Source organism: Ahaetulla prasina, chromosome 1 (assembly GCF_028640845.1).
Source record: "Ahaetulla prasina isolate Xishuangbanna chromosome 1, ASM2864084v1, whole genome shotgun sequence".
NCBI lineage: Eukaryota > Metazoa > Chordata > Lepidosauria > Squamata > Colubridae > Ahaetulla > Ahaetulla prasina.
This window is the reverse complement of record NC_080539.1, coordinates 296,033,425-296,052,493: the sequence shown is the minus strand read 5'-3', so window position 1 is coordinate 296,052,493 and position 19,069 is coordinate 296,033,425. Positions and strand designations below refer to the sequence as shown.

Below are 19,069 nucleotides of genomic sequence, written 5' to 3'. Positions count from 1 at the left end.
GCTTCTCTGTTCCTCTTTGGAGGCAGAGATGGATGGGGTGGTTGTTTTGCTCTGGTTCCCGAAGAGGAGAGGAGTTTGACCTGCTGCCTTGCTAGAAAAATTCTCACAGGCTTTTTTTCCCCTCTGCTTTCTTTTTACCAAGAGGTGTTTGTTTTTTTTTAAAGTGGAGAGCAAACAGGTAACCCTGTGTGTGTTGGTTTTAATGAGAAAGCACAGTGAGACATAACCTGTGTAATGACAATTGCAGGGTAGATCGACTGTTCGCCCTTTAAAGAAGGGTTGCTGCTCATTGTGAGACAATAAATGCAATCTCGCCCATCCCAATCTCCCCAACATCATATGGTAAGTTACAATTATGCCGATGCAGCTTCTTTTATATAAAAGGAAACAGCGTCCTTTTCTTTAATGTCTATATTCCTGCCGGAATGTATACAAAGGAAACTTTTTTTAAAAAAACATGATCTTTTTGGAACTGATCTAAAATAAATTCCCCCCCCCTGTCGTTTTAATGATGTAATAATATGAGTTGCAAGGATCCCAGCACTACACCTCAGTTGCAAAAAAAACCCCAAACCCTCAATGTGTTGCCAATAGAAAACTGTTATTTTCCTGTCAGTGTTTTTGCTTTTAATAACACCAGTAAATCTAATAAAACACCTTTAAAGCATAAGGGTATGCTAATACTAATCCTTAAGCAAGAAAGTTTTTAATTCTTCTGCTTCAAGGTATTTTGCCCATTATTTATAAAATTCATGAACTTTGAAAGATTGCTTAAATAAGCCCTGGGTTCGATCTAGTCCTGTCTTCTCCTGGATATTGTATAATGTAACATAATTTGGGAAACAATGTGATAAAAAGTACAGTTTTTAATATTTTAGATAGACCAATAAAGTACTTGCAAGTATATTTTTGAACACTCATTCCAGGTATCCACCTCTCATCTTTAATATACAAACAAAGCAGCTTAGGAGCCATGTGAGGAGCAGACCTTTTTCGTAGAACTCTTATTTAGTCTGGTATTTGGTACCAATATTAGAATATAATTCTAAATATTTCATGTTTTGCAAATTTGATTTTAAGGGGTGGTGCAGTGGCTCAGCGGTATTTAAGTTAGGTTACTTATATCAACTTGAGATTTCATTAAGATGTGGCCAGATGCTTAATCCCATTTTAAAAAAATATAATTTTGTATATGGTTTTCATTTTGTTTAAATATTGTTAGCTGCCTAGAGTAATGTATTTGATCTTTTAGTAGTAATTAAATGTTATTAAAAAGATAAAAATTAATACAAGCTAAAAAAAGAATAATAAAAAAATAAGTGCAGTAAATAAAAAAAATAGAAAATAGAAAACAAGGAAAAATAATATAGTAAAGGAAAAGGAAAAGAAAAATATAAAAAATGATTCTGCCCTTCATCACAACAAGTATAAATAATTTTAGTAAATTGTCACCTTTAAAGTACAATAAATGATCTCTTTCCATATCTTTAAACAAATCCTTAAACCCTTGTCATTCAGTCCCAGTCAGCAAAAGTCCATCAAAGGTTATGAGAGATAACATACCTATTTTAACTTTGATCAGTTATGTAAATTAATTTTATATTCTTTCATTTTTAACAATCTTGACTTTAATCCCTTCAAATAATGTCCTAAAACTTTATTTCTTTTCATTATTTCTCTTTTCCATTCTCACAAAATTATTTAAAATCTTAACCAGTCTCTTTTGTAAATCCAATATAGGAAAGTTATCCAGGTTACTCTTTGGATTTGTTATTTTTGTATACCTTTTAATTCTTAAGACTGTTAGCCAGCATCATTTGTGTATCCAGTGTAGCATCTTTTTCCATATCATTCTTGTAGCCTGTGATTTTTAACTCTACTTTCAGATCACTCAGTCATGTCTGGTAAAACTTTTTACTGTTATGTAACTTCTTTTAAACATTGTCTGTCTATAAAATTAAGTTCTGGATCTATTGTTCAAAAATATTTGTCAATACATTCAGTGTCAAAATATTTTGCTCTATTCTGTATTGTAAGTCTAATTTAAATGTTCTCATTTAATTGTAGTCTTTAGTGCCTTCTGGTTCCCTGTAGTTTGCAACCTTCAAAATCACCATCCTATCATTTTTTTAAGGAATTCAAAATAAAAATATTTTCTGATGGGAAGGATTCATTATAATTTATTCTAAAATCTTACTTCAAATTTATCCCAATACTTAATCCATTTATAACTTTCTAAAATCAAAAGTTTTAATCATCCTTTTGCTGTTTATTCCAGATTTTTTAAAAAAAGTTCTTAAATTTGTACTTAAAACTTCTTTCACTACCGATTGACAAAAACTCACCAGGTGCTAATGGTTCCAAAGGTTCCAAATAGCTGAAAAGCAATTAATAAGCAATTTCTGACAGTGATTAGAAAAGGAAGTATGTGAACCTAATGCCCATAAAGGTCTCGATTACAGTTTGAGCAAAAATGACTTTTCCTCATTTCAAGAGCTCTAAACCTACTGAGGACCATGGTCTTGCGGTCTTCTCATGACAAGCGATTTATGAAGAACTTGTGGGCGATCTCAAGACTTCACTTTGTAGAGGCATTACAAAGAGCCAATCGACTTCCCGGCTCTTCATTCCACTGCAGTTGTCGGTTCCACTTTTTAATATATTCCGTTTGCCATTTATTCCCCAGAAGCCAAAGTCAGGTCTTTGAGATGGATGGCCATATAAATTGAATGAATCGAATTGAAAGGTTTAAAAAAACGATAAAGCCAAGATTATATTAATGCTATAAATGATGGCATCATGCAGTACTGTAGTCAGAATCAGAAGATTAATATTTTAGAACTAAAACATACATAAATTATTGTTAAATGATGGAACTGAGAAGTTTAATTTGCAGAAATGTGTATAAAGGCTATTGATCAATGCATTATACCTATACCAGATCTATTGCAAGAGGAAGGAATAGGCAAATTAATAATGAATTGATTTTAATAAAATGATAAAACCTCTGTATATTCTAGAATATGAAATTTGGAGGATAACAATTTGAAAAAGTATGCTTTTTTTTAAGTTAGCAGCCCTTCTGAAGAAATTACACCTGATTTTAGTGGGATATACTTCTAAATAAACATAGATATAGGTGGTTCTCATCTTATGGCCACAATTGACCCAAAATTTCTGTTGCTAAGCAAGACAGTAGTTAAGTGAGTTTTGCCCCAATTTACAACCTTTTTTTCCACAGTTGTTAAGCCACAGTTTCACCACAGTTAGGTGAATCATGTGGTCATTAAGCAAGTATGACTTCCCCAATTGACTTTGCTTGTCAGAAGCTAGCTGGTAAAATTACAAATAGTGATCATGTGACTCTAGGACAGTGCAACTGTCATGAATATATTTCAGTTATTGATTTTTTTGATCATGTGACCATAGGATGTTGCAACGATTGAAAATGTGAAAAATGGTTATAAGTCACTTTTTTTAATGCCACTATAACTTTCAACAGTCACTAAACAAATAGGTTGTAAGTCAAGGATTATCTGTATGATTGAATGTTGTTCTATGAAACTCTAGATATATACTAAAAAGACTTTCTGTGAATGCAAAGTATCCACATGGAGTGGAAAAGCCTCTTAGACTGTATTTTTCAATATTTTAATCTTTGAAATATGTTCTATAGTATCTTGTAAGCGTAGTATCTTGTGTAATATATATTTTTCCTAGTATCAGTGTATTGGAATGTTCTTTCTGATTGGGAAAGCTTTATTTATTGTCTTCCTTCGTTTGTCCCAACAGAAGCTATTAATAAGAAACTTGTTTACGAAAATGCCTTATGACTGATTTCTCATTTGTCACATTTTACTGTTATGAAGTATAGTCAAAGAAAGCTTAATTTTTATGTGTCTGTTTTAGATTATTTTGTTTATCATTCAGAAATGCATTAATTTCTGCTTTACTAGGAGTAGGAAGAGACTATTAATTCCTAATGCCATTTTCTGTAACCAAAGGTTTTCTGTGAGCTTGATCTATGAAGAAAAAATTATATGTTGGACCAGAATGTTGATGTGTTTTTCAACAGTAGGAATATTTAGCCACAACTTGCAGTTTTTAGTCTAAGTAAAGATTTAACCATGTTTACATTCAGTTGATAAATTAAGAGAGGACTTAACCATACCCATATTTGACTAAGAACTGCTCCAAGACATGCCAAATATTTATTTCAAGTGCCTTTAAGATAAAGTTGTTTACTGATATAGAAATTAAATTAACAACCATATCTTTCAAAATATATATGATTTATACCACACCTCTATATTTGTATAGAGTGTAAATTCTGCAGAAGGTTCTTTTAAGAACTCTTATCAAGTTTGTTTAACAAAAGTTTTCTTGTGGCTAATTAAAAATATTGTCCTTCATAACCGGCTGATGTCTAGGTCAGCAGTTTGGAAGTTCTCAGTGAGATTAAGATGGTAATAGGAACTCTCCAGTTTCCTTTTGGTTGTTTATAGAAATTGATATGATTATTTTTTTCTGTAAGCTTTCATAATCTAAAGATTATATTTTACTTCCACTTGTTATGTGGCATCTGTTATATCACCTGTTTCTTTAGGCAAAACCTACAAGAAAATTCTGTGAATGAATAATTGACCTTTTATAGAAACAGGAAGCATTAGGACTACATTTTCTATGTGTTTGGCTATATTGCTTATTGAGTGAGGATAAACTCTAAATTTTTCTGATTTCAATCTAGATAATACAAAATTATCATGAAATAAATATTAGATAAAAATCAGGGATTTGATTTGTTATATATTTCCAAATAGGCTCTAGCACATCCAAATGTACTTACTTTATTTATATCTTGCCTTTATTATTTTTTCAAATAACTCAAGGCGGCCAACATATCCTACACGGCTTCCTCCTCCTATTTTCTCATAACAACCCAGTGAGTTGCTGTGGATTGGACAGAAAGAGTGCGACTAGCCCAAAGTCATGCTGGCTTTCATGGCTAAGGTGGAACTAGAACTCGCAGTCTCTTGGTTTTGGCTAAGGTGAAACTAGAACTCAGTCTCTTGGTTTCTAGCCTGGTGCTTTAACTGCTGGACCATACTTGGATGGAGTTCGTATATACTTGGCTGAAACAAAAATGCTTGGATTCTTCTGTACATTGTTATTTTCAGTCTCCAGTGTGGTGGGCTTAGAATGGAAATAAGAACCTGGGTTTCATCATTCTGCAATTTGAAATGTGCTTCTTTCAACAGGCAGTACAGTTAAATTGTCCTTTCGTATAAAAGTGATAAAGAAATCTTAAGGTGATGAGCAGTGTTAACTGTTAAATGAATGATGAACTGTATGCATTTGTACTGACCCTAGGAAACTTTTGTCTTAGGCCCTGTTTTGAAATATCTCTTATCTAGATTTCCATGAAGATAGCTTTGCGAGATGTGGATGGGCCTGCTGTAGATCCTTGGCACGTGAGATTGAGTGTCTGTCAGTGACTCATTTTCTGCACTAAAATCATGAAGGTTGTACCAGAAAAGAATGCTGTGCGAATCCTTTGGGGCCGAGAACGGGGAACACAAGCTTTGGGAGCACAGCGTCTTTTGCAGGAGTTAGTGGAAGACAAAACCCGTTGGATGAAATGGGAAGGCAAGGTAAGGCAAGCTATGTAGCACATATTGATTCATCTAGTGTAATATTGTCCACCATGATTGGCAGGAATTCTAAAGGGTTTTTAATGTTTTCCTGCTTTACATGGAGGCACACCAATGAAGATTCTCAGTCATCCAGATAGAGTTGTCTGGAAATTGTGTCATGGCAACTGGACTTCTTTTCTTCTTGGTTCGAAACGTTTTGTTGCTTATCCAAGTAACTTCTTCAGTTTGAGAAAATTGGTTAGGGGAACCCCTTATATAGGGACGTTTTGGATTGATACATCCTTAATTATATAAACTAACTAGTTTTCAGTGAGCTGTGGAGTATGAGTGTTTTGCCTGTAGATAGTTCAATGTACTAGACTTGCAGAATTAATAGATTTGGATTAATTGATTTCATATACGTGCTGGTTTTAAAGCCTTTATGAAATGATATAACACAGAGTTCCCCAACATTTCTGGCTTTGCGTACTGGTGGGGAGGGAGGAGTGGATGGTTCCACGCAAGCAGCTGACAAACAAACACATACACGCAGCTCCATTTGTATGAGTGGTGTGCACCATCGCCTAGCACTTACTTAAATGGAGCGTGCACATGCGCTTTTCTAGATGTTTCCTCAGCCCGGTTGCAAACCCCTCAAAGTCCACTAGTGGGCCATAGCCCACAGATTGGTAACTCCTGATATAACATATGGAAGTTTTAAGAACATGTCTCATTTTCCCAATGTTGATTTTCGTAAAGAAAAATGATAGTACATATAGAAAGTACTTTGAGCTTAGAAACTGTTCTGTACTTTTTAATTTTCAGAAAGTTGAGTTACCGGATAGTCCACGCTCCACTTTTCTGCTAGCGTTCAGTCCAGACAGGTAACATTTATTTGTTTTTTATTATGTTCAAAATATGTTCTGTTTTGGAAAAGATACATTTGGCAAAGTAATCAGGCTTTTCCAGACTTTGAAAATTTGAAGTGTACAATGCCTTACCACCAAAGAAATAACATTTAGAGTGACTAAAGTGAAGAATGAAATGCTAAAATACTATAACCCTAGTAACATTATATTCATAAAGTAAGGAGTTCAGTATCCAAATTGGTCATTACGCTTGCCTGAATTTTGAAAAGATGACTTACTATTAGAACTACAATTGAGCCCAGAATTTATGTTGCTAAGTGAGACATTTGTTAAGTGTGTTTTGCCCCTTTTTGCAACTTTTCTTGCCACAATTGCTAAGTGAATCACTGCAGAAGTTAAATTAGTAACATGATTGTTAAGTGAATCTGGCTTCCCCATTGCCTTTGCTTGACAGAGGTCACAAAAGGGGATCACATGACTCCCGGACATTGCAATTCTCATAAGTATGAACCAGTTTGCCAAGTATTTGAATTTTCATCACGTGACCACAGGAATGCTGCAATGGTTGTACGGATGAAAAATGGTCATAAGTCAGTTTTTTTCAGTGCTGTTGTAACTTTGAACAGTCACTAAATGAACTGTTGTAAGTCGAGGCCTACCTGTACTATCTTTGAAAAATTCTACAATTCCAATTTGTGGATAATCCTCCACATTTAAATTAAAAAGCAGGTTAATTTATTATTGCCTTTCTCAAGAAGCATTGGACCATAATCCCATCTTATATTTTCAAGTCAACATGACCATTATTGTGTACATTGAAGTGATGAGACCTCTGGTTTAAGGCTTTTGGAGGTGTCAAGTTGGGGAAGACTAGTTTGGTTGGAGTTATTGCTGTGGTGTTTCTCCTGTTCCCCTCCTCAGTTATCTGCTTACGATGTCTTTTTTTCCCCCAGGACTCTCATGGCATCAACTCATGTAAACCATAATATTTACATCACAGAGGTGAAAACGGGCAAGTGTGTTCACTCGCTAGTTGGACATCGACGCACACCGTGGTGTGTAACTTTTCATCCCACTATCCCAGGGCTTATTGCTTCAGGGTGCCTTGACGGAGAAGTTAGAATCTGGGATTTGCATGTAAGTTCTTTCTAGCGCACATTTATTTCTCCTTTTATGCATGGATGATTTGGTCATGGGGGAGGTTACCGCTTTAAGAGTACACCCTTTTTCATGCTAAATCTGTAAAGAAACATCAGGGGATTCTGGATTGGTTTTATATATTAAAAAAAGTCTTCCCATAAAACTCTGTGGCATGAACGGGTATTTTTCATGATTATTTTTTCTTAGTGCAGAAGAGCTGAAATGTTTGTGTCGACTCAAATGATCTTTTTCTCATTTCTCTGGAATGTGTGATAATTCCTAGGTAACTTCTACAGACAATATATTGCAATGTGCTTGTGGTAAATGAGGTAAAGAATCCTAGTTTCACTATGCAGGATGGGGGCCTGTGTGATAAAAAAAATATGAAGGGATATGTGCTGACCTTATTATTCAATTCTAGATCTAGCTAAAGGTGAGAATAGGAACCTGTTTTGGACAGGTTACTTTCTTTTTGCCTTTTCTTTGTTTCAAAACCATTGGTGACTCTACACTGACTTGCTCTCAGGGTGGAAGTGAGAGCTGGTTTACAGATAGCAACAATGCCATTGCATCCTTGGCTTTTCATCCAACGGCTCAACTTCTGCTAATTGCAACAGCCAATGAGATTCACTTCTGGGACTGGAGTCGCCGGGAGCCTTTTGCAGTTGTGAAAACAGCTAGTGAAATGGAGCGAGTCCGGTGAGTAATCCTGGGAGTGTATCTAGATAACAAGGAAGTAGAGGAGTAACTGTTGTTAGGAGAAATCCTCATCTAAAAGCACTTAGGTATATTTATAGATCAAAAATGAGAATGAGTAACTGACAAACTGGATGTACTATGGGAGATTGCTATATTGGCTTCAGTGTTAAATTTGTTATTAGCACATGTTGATGGTTCGTAGTTTGGAAATTATTAGGGAATGATACATAACTTATTCTGAGTTTTCCAAAGGAAGAGTGTATTCAAAAGTGGGGGTTAGTACTCCAATTTGAGATTAAGCAATAGTTCTATTCAAATTCATAGCTGCAACCGCCTACTGTTATATTTCTTTATCTGAAATAAAATGAGACTCTAAGACAGTATTGCTTATCTAGATCATAGATGTGTGCCATTTTTAATGAGTTTCAACTCACCTATCCTGTTATACTTCTTTAACAACTATGGCCTTTCACAGGTAGTACAGCAAAGTAGTTGGGCAATAGTATGTGATATGTTGAGTAACATAGCAGAAACTGAGGCATATAAAATTTGCAGGTGGGCATGAATATTCATTAAATGAAAATATTAAACTATAAAAAGGCAGTTACTTTAATGATTAATATTACTCTGGATATTTTGTTAGCCAGAGGCATCAAAAGCCCAACTATCTGGCTGATAGGATCAAATGGCAATGTAAGTCTTGGTGAACCTGAAAACTAAAGACTGCTTGAAACTGCTCTGCAAAGATTGTGCTTACCTAGGTGTTTGAAAGGAGACAAATAAATGAATGAAATGGATTGTTAAGCTAATAAAACCCGGAAAATAATAGGTAATCCCAATAACAATCCTACAATTACCCAATGCACAAAAGATATAAATGCATTGTGTTGAATTAAATTAACTAACATTAACTTTTGAAATCATAATTTACTTTAAACAACTTTAAAAAAATTGTAAATTAGAAGCATCGCTGAAATATAGCTTGTGTGTGTGTGTGTGTGTGTACAGCTGACTCTGAAACGATAACTGAAAATATTATTTTTTGTAGGAGTATTGCTGTTTAGAGAGTTAGATGCAATCTGATTTCCAAAATCAGGCACTTTTTTTCTTTCAAATACTAAAAATGTGGCAAGTTTATTAGAACTTGTAGATATTGGCTTGAACAGCTTGAGTTAAAATTAAATCTTCCTTTCTATTTCAGACTAGTACGATTTGATCCCCTTGGGCATTATTTACTCACAGCAATTGTTAACCCTTCCAACCAGCAGGTAATTATTTGGTGAATCGTTTGGAAGTTATTAGATATTCTCTCTGTGTGAAGCTTGAGGTTTTGGATGTAGTATGAACATGCTTCATAGTATAGTTCTGTGTTATTAATTTAGTGTATGTATTACTGTATGTATGTTATTTTTTAAACAGACTGGTCTGGAATAGCATGATCCAGAATCATTAAAGCTCTAGGTTGTAATCTGAAAGCATTTGAACGGGTGACTCCTGGATACCCGTATATACTCGAGTATAAGCCGACCCGAATATAAGCCGAGGTACCTAATTTTACCAAAAAAAAAACCTGGGAAAAACTATTGACTCGAGTATAAGCCTAGGGTGGGAAATGAGGCAGCTACTGGTCAATGTAAAAAATAAAGATAGAGCCAAGTAAAATAACATGAATATTTATTTGAACGAAAAACAATAAAAGTGCAAAAGTGCAAAATATTCGGCGCTCATTTTTATTATGCAGCGCCCCGTGCTGGACATCTATCAAAAATACAGTATCTTTTAAAAGTACATCGAGACGTAGACTCGAGTATAAGCCGAGGGGGCCGCTTTTCAGCACAAAAAATGTGCTGAAAAACTCGGCTTATACTCGAGTATATACGGTAATCCATTTTAGTCTTTGGTACAGAATGGGAGGACCCAATAAAAGACAGTCTTATACATAACTTTTTTTTTGTACAAGTTTTTATTGATTTTTTGTTTCCCCCCCTCCACACAAACACAATTCATAAACAATGTAGTGACCTTTTCTTATACAGTTCAAACTATTCAAATATATTTTTCTTAATTACAGTTTTTGCCAAAATATATTTTTCTTCCTAACTTTTTCTTCCTTTCCTATTTCTTTGCTTATTTTATCAAATTACATCTTTTTTTGCCCTTCATTTTCTAATTTCTCCATTTTTATTCATATTCATTCCTTTTCATTCCTTTTTTTTTTACTATTTCAATTTTTATTCTTCGAATATTTTTGGGGTTATCATTTCTCCATTTCTTTCACAGCAACCTTTTCTTAAGCGCCTTTCCTTCCCTCCTTTCTTCATTCCACCTTTCTTCTCCCCTCCTCTCCTATTCCTTCCCTACTTCCCTTTCCCTTTTCCTCCTCCACCCTACTTCCTCCCTCTAACCTTCTCTCCTACACTTCTCTCCCTCACTTTACCTTTCTTCTTTCTCTCTCCCTCTTTCTCCCTTCCACCTCCCTTCTACCTCTCTCCTTATCTCTATCTCTTGCTGTATCTATTTTCAATTTCTCTAATATCCAGACATCCCCAATTCTCTTAATTATTACACATATTTTTCCAACCTCCTCTCCTATATTTTAAACCTTAACATTACCGTCATCTTATTCCATTTCTATCATATAATCAGTTAATATGACTTTCCATTTCTTATTATCTTAACATTTCTATTCAAAATTCAATACTTATTATTTTCTTCCAACAATATACTTCATTTACTAACATTTCAATTTTATCCCATTTTGCATCTTAAAATTCAATTATCTTCATTAATAAACCATACCATTCCATATTTCCTCTGCTGGATTTTTGATCATTTCATTCATTAATCCACACACACACAGAAAAAAGAAAGATAAGGAAGCAAATCTATCACTACTTTAATTTCTTTTCTTTTGTTCATTTTTCTCCTACCTCTAACCATTTTCTTTCAGTCTCTCCCAGACCCCTTCTCTTTGTATTTTCCTCCCTTTCTTCCCTTCTTTCATTTTCCTCTTTCTCCCTTTCTTTTTCCTTCTTTCCCACTTTTCTCTAGTTGTCACTCTTTTGATGTTCCCCCTCAATTTTTCTCTATTTCTTCCTCTTCTGTTTCGTCTTTCACTGCTAAACCCAGTGTAATCATCTATTTTTCTCACTATCTTTTTCATTTTTTAAATTGTCCTTCTCAATCTTTTCTTTTTCATTTCCCCCCCCTCTTTTTTAAAATTTCTTTCCTTCTCTTCATTTTTACTTTTCCACTATCAATCCCAGTATTATCATCTGTATCTCCTCACTTATTTCTTTTCCAGCCATATGTCTCACAGACTTTCGGATCATCAAAAGCATTTCCCACAATTCCTCCCAATTTTCCATATTTCCAATACAAGGAGAAAGATTTTTTAAATCAATTTATAACCAAAATTTAAGTCCATATATTTCTTTTCTTCTTTTCTTCTTTATTTCTGGAAGAGTCCACCCAGTATGTCTTTAAAATATTCCAATAAGTATTTATCTGTTCTGCTCCCTCTCTTCTTTCTGCAAGTTCACAGCAGATGTCCAAACAATGCTTTTTCCCCACGCTGGTCTAGATGCTCTGATACTTTCTTTCCTCCAGCAGATAGTTCTTTCCCTTTCACAAATATTTCAGCTACAAAGTATCCATTATTAGTCCACCAAATTTATCATTTCCTGACTTAAGTTTTTGTTAGTTAACGATGTTTTCTTTCAGTTTTTTATTCCTTTTAATATTTAGTCTCTTCCACAGTCAAACTAAAATTCAGATGAAAAGTTTTTCTGGGGCTTTAATTTCCAAGTTCCATTTTTTTCCCTTCTATTTGTACTTCCGCGTGCCAATTTAGCCGCTGATTCAGAATAAAAACTTCTTTCAAGCCTTAGTGATTTTTCTTCTTACCTATATAATGGCAAATCACTTTTCTGGTAAGAATCCTCCGTTCGGTCACCTCTCCTGCTCCAATCTTTTAGCGTGGTTGCCCCTGCTAGTGACAGCTCAATGGCTGCCTTTCCATGCCGCCGGGTCAGAGGCTGGTGTCAGTGCTCCAGGGAATTTGCCACTTCCCTGTTCGCGCCTATCTGTGCCTCCTTTCTTCGCTGTCTCTACAGCTATGATCCCAAAAAAAGGAATCCCCAAACGGCAGGAATATTGGCAATCCTCAGGATCCTTGAGGAGCCCCGAGAATCACCATCCTGCAGCAATGCTGGCCCAGTCTTATACATAACTAATGCATGAAATGTATGGCTGAGCTAATAGGAATATTTCCATTACCATATTATAATGTTTGTTGGCTTTCTTTGCACTGACTGTTTTTTGAGCCATATTAATTGCATTGCTCTCTTCGAAAGAACTGTACTATATCTTTGTGGGAATTTACAGCATTATTACATGGAATTTTCTGAATCTAATCTGACCATTCTAATAAAAGATTGTTAGTAATTCTATCCAACTCAAGAAAATCATTTTCAGCTTTATCTTTCTAACTGTTTGAGGGGTTCCCACCCCATATGAGTTGATTGATTGTGTGCACTTTATTCTGCAGAATGATGAAGAGGTGGAAATACCTGTGGATAGTACAGAAATACCACATTATCGTCAACGTTCCATTCTCCAATCTCAACCAGTGAGACGCACACCACTCCTTCATAATTTCCTGCATATGCTGTCATCACGCTCTTCTGGTATCCAGGTGGGAGAGCAAAACGCCATGCAAGACTCTGCTACTCCCTCCCCTCCTCCCCCACCTCCTCCCCCACCCCCTCCTCCTCCTCCCCCACCTCCTCCTCCTCCTCCTCCACCACCACCTCCAGCTAGTGAAACCTCTAGAGCATCTGCCTATAATGGCCTCAGTGAGCCTGTCAATTACCCCTCAGTAAAATGTTGCCAGCATCTGGGGGTTTTGTGCCTTTGCAGGCGATGTTCTAGTGCAAGACTTCCATCTTCTCTCTTCCCATCCCAGGACAACGCCCCTTCCACATCCTCTGGGTCCACTGGCACTTCCTTTTCTTCTGTGCAAATGGAACCTTACCAACCCCAGGAGCAGGCATCTTCAGCACAGCAGGAGCAGGGACTCCTTAATCGACCATCTGCTTTCAGCACTGTTCAGAGCAGTACTGCTGGCAACACCCTGCGCAACTTTAGCCTGGGCCCCACTCGTAGATCCCTTACTGGGTCTTTGTCAGGCCATCCGTCCAGGATCCACCCAAGACAGATGGCCTCAGGGTTGGAGGGTTCTGAGTGGACTCGAACAGTGTTGAATATGGGCCCTCGCTCTGAGTTGGAAGGTATGCCTCCTCCTAGAACCAGTGCCTCTTCAGTGAGTTTGTTGTCGGTGCTGAGACAGCAGGAAGGAAGTTCCCAATCCTCTGTATATACTTCAGCTACAGAAGGGAGGGGTTTCCCAGCTCCTGAAGCTGAAGCAGACAGCACCAGTAGTACTGGCCCAAGCAATCCAGCCAGCCTTCGCAATGAGCTTCAGTGTGACTTGAGGCGATTCTTCTTGGAATATGATAGGCTTCAAGAACTAGATCAGGGGATAAGTGGTGAACCTAGTCAGTCACATCAGGCCCAAGAAATGCTTAATAACAACATTGAGCCTGATAGGCCTGGTCCTTCTCATCAACAGACCCCACATAGCAGTGAAAACAATTCCAATTTGTCACGGGGGCATCTGAACCGCTGTCGCGCCTGTCACAACCTGCTGACTTTTAACAATGACACACTTCGCTGGGAAAGAAGCACACCCAGCTATGCACCAGGGCAGTCCCAAAGCACATTTGAGGGGGTGCCATCCAGCAGTAGCCAGCTACCACCACCTGAGAGAATGGAAAGCCGAACTTCTCCCTCTAGCAGGCTGCCCCTGAGAAGATCTTCTAATCCTCAAGAGGAAAGGACTGTGAGAGGGGTCTTTAATCAAGAGACGGGGCACTGGGAAAGAATTTACAGCCAATCTGCTTCAAATAGACCTGAGAATGTATCACAGGACGCCTTAAACCAGGAAATGCCTGAGGAAATTTCAGAGGAGGATTCACTCAGGAGGTAAGACTGCTAGATTTTTCTAGCTAGATTCCATCTTGATTTGTCTTTGAAGCCCCACCAAGTCTGACCTATTCTAAGTGTTCTAATATAAAAGTGAAAATGCTCTTATCGAAAAAGCTAATTATAAAAATTAATTGGTATTTTTAAAAGGAGGATTTTTAAAGGCTTTGAAATGCAAGAAATTAAAATGGTGCAAGGAAAAAGAAAGATGAAACTTTCTAGGAGAAAGTGACTTCTATTCAAATCTTAAGTTGTTGAGAGACTGCTTGGATCAGCTATTTTTTTACAATAATTCCCATGTTCTTCTGTTACATGATAATTATTTTAATTGTAGATTTAGCAGTAGAGTTGAGAAAATAGTTGAACTACTACAAGTTTGATCATATTTAAAGGAGGAAAAATAGCTATCTTGGAATCTTCTGTACTAATGAAAAATATTGCTTTTGCTTTCCTTTTTCTGTGGAATTGGGCATTACATTTAATATTTTATACTTGCACTTTCAGTATTGATAATAAAATAACCAGTTACTCTAAAATTCACATCTCAGTAATTTTCTACTCTCCTTCTGTATTTTTTTTGGCTAAGAGAGAAATGAGATTTTTTTTTGCCTTAAATTTATCTAACGTTAATGTTGTTAGGTGTCTTGTTTTACATGAGTAACTAATCTTAACTCTAATGTAAATTGTACATTGGTTTTCTCTGCTACCTCATATTTGGCTTGCAATATTACATCAGTGCCAAACAATTGCTTAATAGATAAGAGCTGTTCTCCTCAGACAGAACTATTGATGTATTCTGAAATGGACTAGGTAAGGACAGTGATTGTATCATAGAACTGATCTGGAAGTGTTTGCTTTGTGTATCAAGGCTGAAAAATAATCACAGTTCTATTTTTTACATCTAAATCTACATGACCTACTGAGGGGTATAGGAAGAAAACCAGTAGAATTTAATCAGATTATTGAATAATCTTGTAGGATTTTATAATATTTATGATAAATAATTCATTATGTTCAGTTACATATCCCAAACTTGATAGCTTTAAGACTTGTGAACTTCAACTCCCAGAATTCTATGCTGGCTATGCTGGCTGGAGAATTCTGGGAGTTGAAGTCCACAAATCTTAAAGCTGCCAAGTTTGAAGACCTCTGGGTTCCATGGTCCACCTTATAGGAGGAAATGATCACAGTCTTAAATGGGGACTGAGACTTCATTTAATTCTTGATATTATTTAACAACAATAGAAAACTTCTAAACAAGCTCATTAAAATAACAGGCTTAAAAGTCTCTCAATCTGTTTATTTTACAAAGCTACTAAGGTGAGGCAGTGGAAACATTTAATTAGCCTGCTGGCCAGTTGTAAAAGTAGAACTATGGCTTTTGTCTACATAGAAGTTGCCAACCCCTGTGGTAGTGAGTTGTTAATCTTTCTTGGCTTGACCTTCTTTGCCAGATGCTGCATTCTCCCTAAATGATCAAATGCATGGTTAGTGAACCCTTTTTAAAGTTTCAGAAAGCCTTTTATGAAATGTTTCTTATGATGATATCTATCAAATTAGGCTCATATGTCTACAATAATATACTCTTCCCGGATAGAAATAGTCTGGCTGTAGGATCCTTGTTGTGGTAACTTCCAATTTACATATATAGAGGCAATAGGTTGTATGTTCTGTTGAAGTACATCTGAAATATTGAGATATACCATGGATAAAGTATCCTGGCATCTGTTATTATATACAAAGGCAACTCTGCATACTTTATAAGATATTAACTTGGTAATATTTATTGGGGAAATAAAACAGCTGGCAGGAAAGAGTATTCAACCTTTAAATTTATTTTATTTTATAATAGATCATTTTCCAGAATTACTGTAGTTTATAACATTCTGCCAAATATGAAAAAGATATCTGACCTTATTTCATTTCTAGCATTTTTTATTTATTTCAGCAATCGGCACTAGAGCAAAATATCAGCACTGAAGCATCTTATACTAGTGTTTTTTTAATGTGTAATGGTCACAATAAATTTAATATTTGTCTTCCATTGATGTTCCCATTGTTGCTATCATTTGTACTGCTTACATTTTACATTCATTTCATCATGCAATCTTTTAATGTGTGCGGTGTCTGAATCGTAACTAAGCCTCAACAGATGTTCTGTTTTTAAAAATCAATCAAATTTCTTAAGTACTCACTTGTTTTTGTAATTCATTTTGTATGATGCTTAGTTGGAAATATTAAAATCATTGAAGTAATTTTTAACTATTCCAGAGCGTCTTGAGAGCTTTCATTTTTGTTTTATTAAAAATTAAATCATGTAGGATATACAATTTCCACTGATCTTTTTTTTACTTCACCTTAATGAAAATAATTAACGTTAAAGCAAGAAGTAATACATCTGGACTTATTTTTTCTGTTTTTATCCCATACATTTAGTGTACTGTTTATAATTAATGATCTCTTACAGATAGTACATTTCTGTTTTATTCCAAGTTATTTATGCAAATCTTCTAGGAATCCTGCTCTTTCAGGAGAAGTAATGTAGCCATAAGTGATACAATCCGATGTTTAATCCAAGTTAGACAGCTATTTTGGTAGTATAGTTTAATGTGTTGCTAATACATTTTGTTCTTTATTAGTTGCAAATATCTTTAAGCCCTGGCCTTTTATTTGACCAGATAAAATAAATTAATTGTCTCTGCCACTCCCTTTATAGTTTGTTTTCAATTCTTATTGGGTTCATTTGAAATAAATTGATTCTCGATAAAATATTTATTATTGATATTCCTGCTATATTTTCCTTTACTATCTTTAAAGCCAATAAAAATAAAAAGTGACAGGACAATCTTGTCCTGCCCTTTTCATTATAATACATTATTGCAATAAATTCCATTTACCATTATCATCATCATCTTTAGAGATGCCCTTTATTTCTATAAAAAAATTCAAACTATGGTCTACCTTCCTCAAAGTCATATTTGTTAAGAGCCATTTCAATTTATCACAATCTTTTTGTGTCATGTTTTTCTGATTTATATTCTCAGTGGTGTTCACAATGTGTCATATATTTCTTTAGAGCAAATTTAGTTAGGATGTATTGGATCAGTTAAAAAGCCATTTAATTTCTCTGCAAGTATAGTCTATAGATCTATAATCTACATTCACTCAAGAAATAGGCCTATAAGCCTTTGGGTGGGTTGGAGCATTTCCTATTTTGAAAATTAAAAAAAGAGCCTCTTGCCACAAGGAAGGACATTGTTGTATCGCATTCATGACCTGGGTACAGATTTCATCAAGATTTCTTGGAAGATCCTATGATATATTGCAGGAATATAGTGGTGTATAGAGCAGGGGTCTCCAGCCTTGGCAACTTTAAACCTGGTAAACCAAGATTTCTGAGAGTTGAAGCCCGCCAGGCTTAAAGTTGCCTAGGTTGGAGACTCCTGGTATAGAGGATTTATTCAATTTCAGTTTCTATATTGCTTTTCATGTTCTTTGATTTATTTATTAAGTAATGCAGTTATTGGAATGGTGACAGCAAATTTATTTAGATAAACTAAATAATGAAAACAGGTTGTGTTTGGTATCTCTTTGGGTCTGGTTTCCTTGAGCTGGTTTGTCAGTTTAAGAATTTACATGTTTGGTAACCATAGGTCTTCACAGGTGAAGGGAATTAATGATGGCTAAATAAAGGCTATATGCTATATCATGTTTTACAAAGTAGCCATGTGTGAAAAAAATTCTGATCTTTGAGCAATCTTGTTTAATTATCTTAGGCTAATCACATAGTGTTTAATAAGCTTCTAATTGGTTTTCATAATTGACTTCTTGGTCTTATTTTTTTAACTGGAGTATAACTTAGAACCTTGTTAAAGAGAGCATATTTACCCATCCACAGAGTTTAATTTGAAAGCAGCTGGCCTCTATGCATATAACTTCTGATTTAGCCTTGGGATTTTGGCCCACAGGCACATGTATTATGCAAGATTTTGTGGATGCATACACATTAAGATGAAATAAGGCCATATGTTTGCCTTCATGCAATAAGGGTGTGAAATTTTAATTTATTCCAGTGATCTTCAAACTGATGGTGCTTGAAATATAGGACTATTTGCTTACAGATGTTTTTCACCATCTGCCTCTATATCTGTTGGACCCAAAGGTGATTGTGCTATGGAAATATTGCTCTATTACTGCATAGAGTATTTGAGGGTGATGATAATGGACCAGAGGAAAATAATTGAGTAGCATACATGAACAGCCTTAGTTCTCATTTACACATTTTTTACTTAGATGAATCTTCCATTGTGTTCTGTAAAATTTACTTCTATGCATGTATACCTATTACTAAGGTAATGTATACCTTAGAAATCCTACTAAGGATTGCAAACTTAGTAAAGAACAAAGCCTATAAATTATATTACTATATATTTGCAATATACTCTAATATAGTACAGAAATTCTAATGCTGAGTTATAGATACTTGCAGGTTTGACTGACAGCTAGCAGATTCTCTTTTAACTTAAAGTAGTAACGTCTAATTCACATTTCCAGATTATTTATAACTATATTTTATATGTGGGTCCAACCAACGGGACCCAAAGTGGATTAAAACAAAAAAAATTAAAAAATATATAATATTAAAATAAACTCTGTAATAAATAACAGCTAAATAATAGTTGC

At 35.3% G+C, this 19,069-nt stretch overlaps 1 protein-coding gene across 5 annotated transcripts in view; it reads left to right on the top strand.

Annotated features, from left to right (window-relative positions):
* Positions 1–19,069, top strand: part of AMBRA1 (autophagy and beclin 1 regulator 1) — a 161,522-nt gene that overhangs the window by 948 nt on the left and 141,505 nt on the right. For 2 of the 5 annotated variants that reach the window (XM_058161761.1, XM_058161763.1), the window contains exons 2-7: positions 5,415–5,651; positions 6,459–6,517; positions 7,456–7,639; positions 8,169–8,341; positions 9,543–9,609; positions 12,891–14,386. In XM_058161761.1, coding sequence (XP_058017744.1) covers positions 5,517–5,651; positions 6,459–6,517; positions 7,456–7,639; positions 8,169–8,341; positions 9,543–9,609; positions 12,891–14,386 — 2,114 coding nt within the window. In that variant the 5' untranslated portion in view covers positions 5,415–5,516. Of the gene's footprint in view, positions 1–247; positions 343–5,414; positions 5,652–6,458; positions 6,518–7,455; positions 7,640–8,168; positions 8,342–9,542; positions 9,610–12,890; positions 14,387–19,069 lie in introns of all 5 variants that reach the window. The other 3 variants (XM_058161762.1, XM_058161764.1, XM_058161765.1) reach the window with 3 other exon arrangements.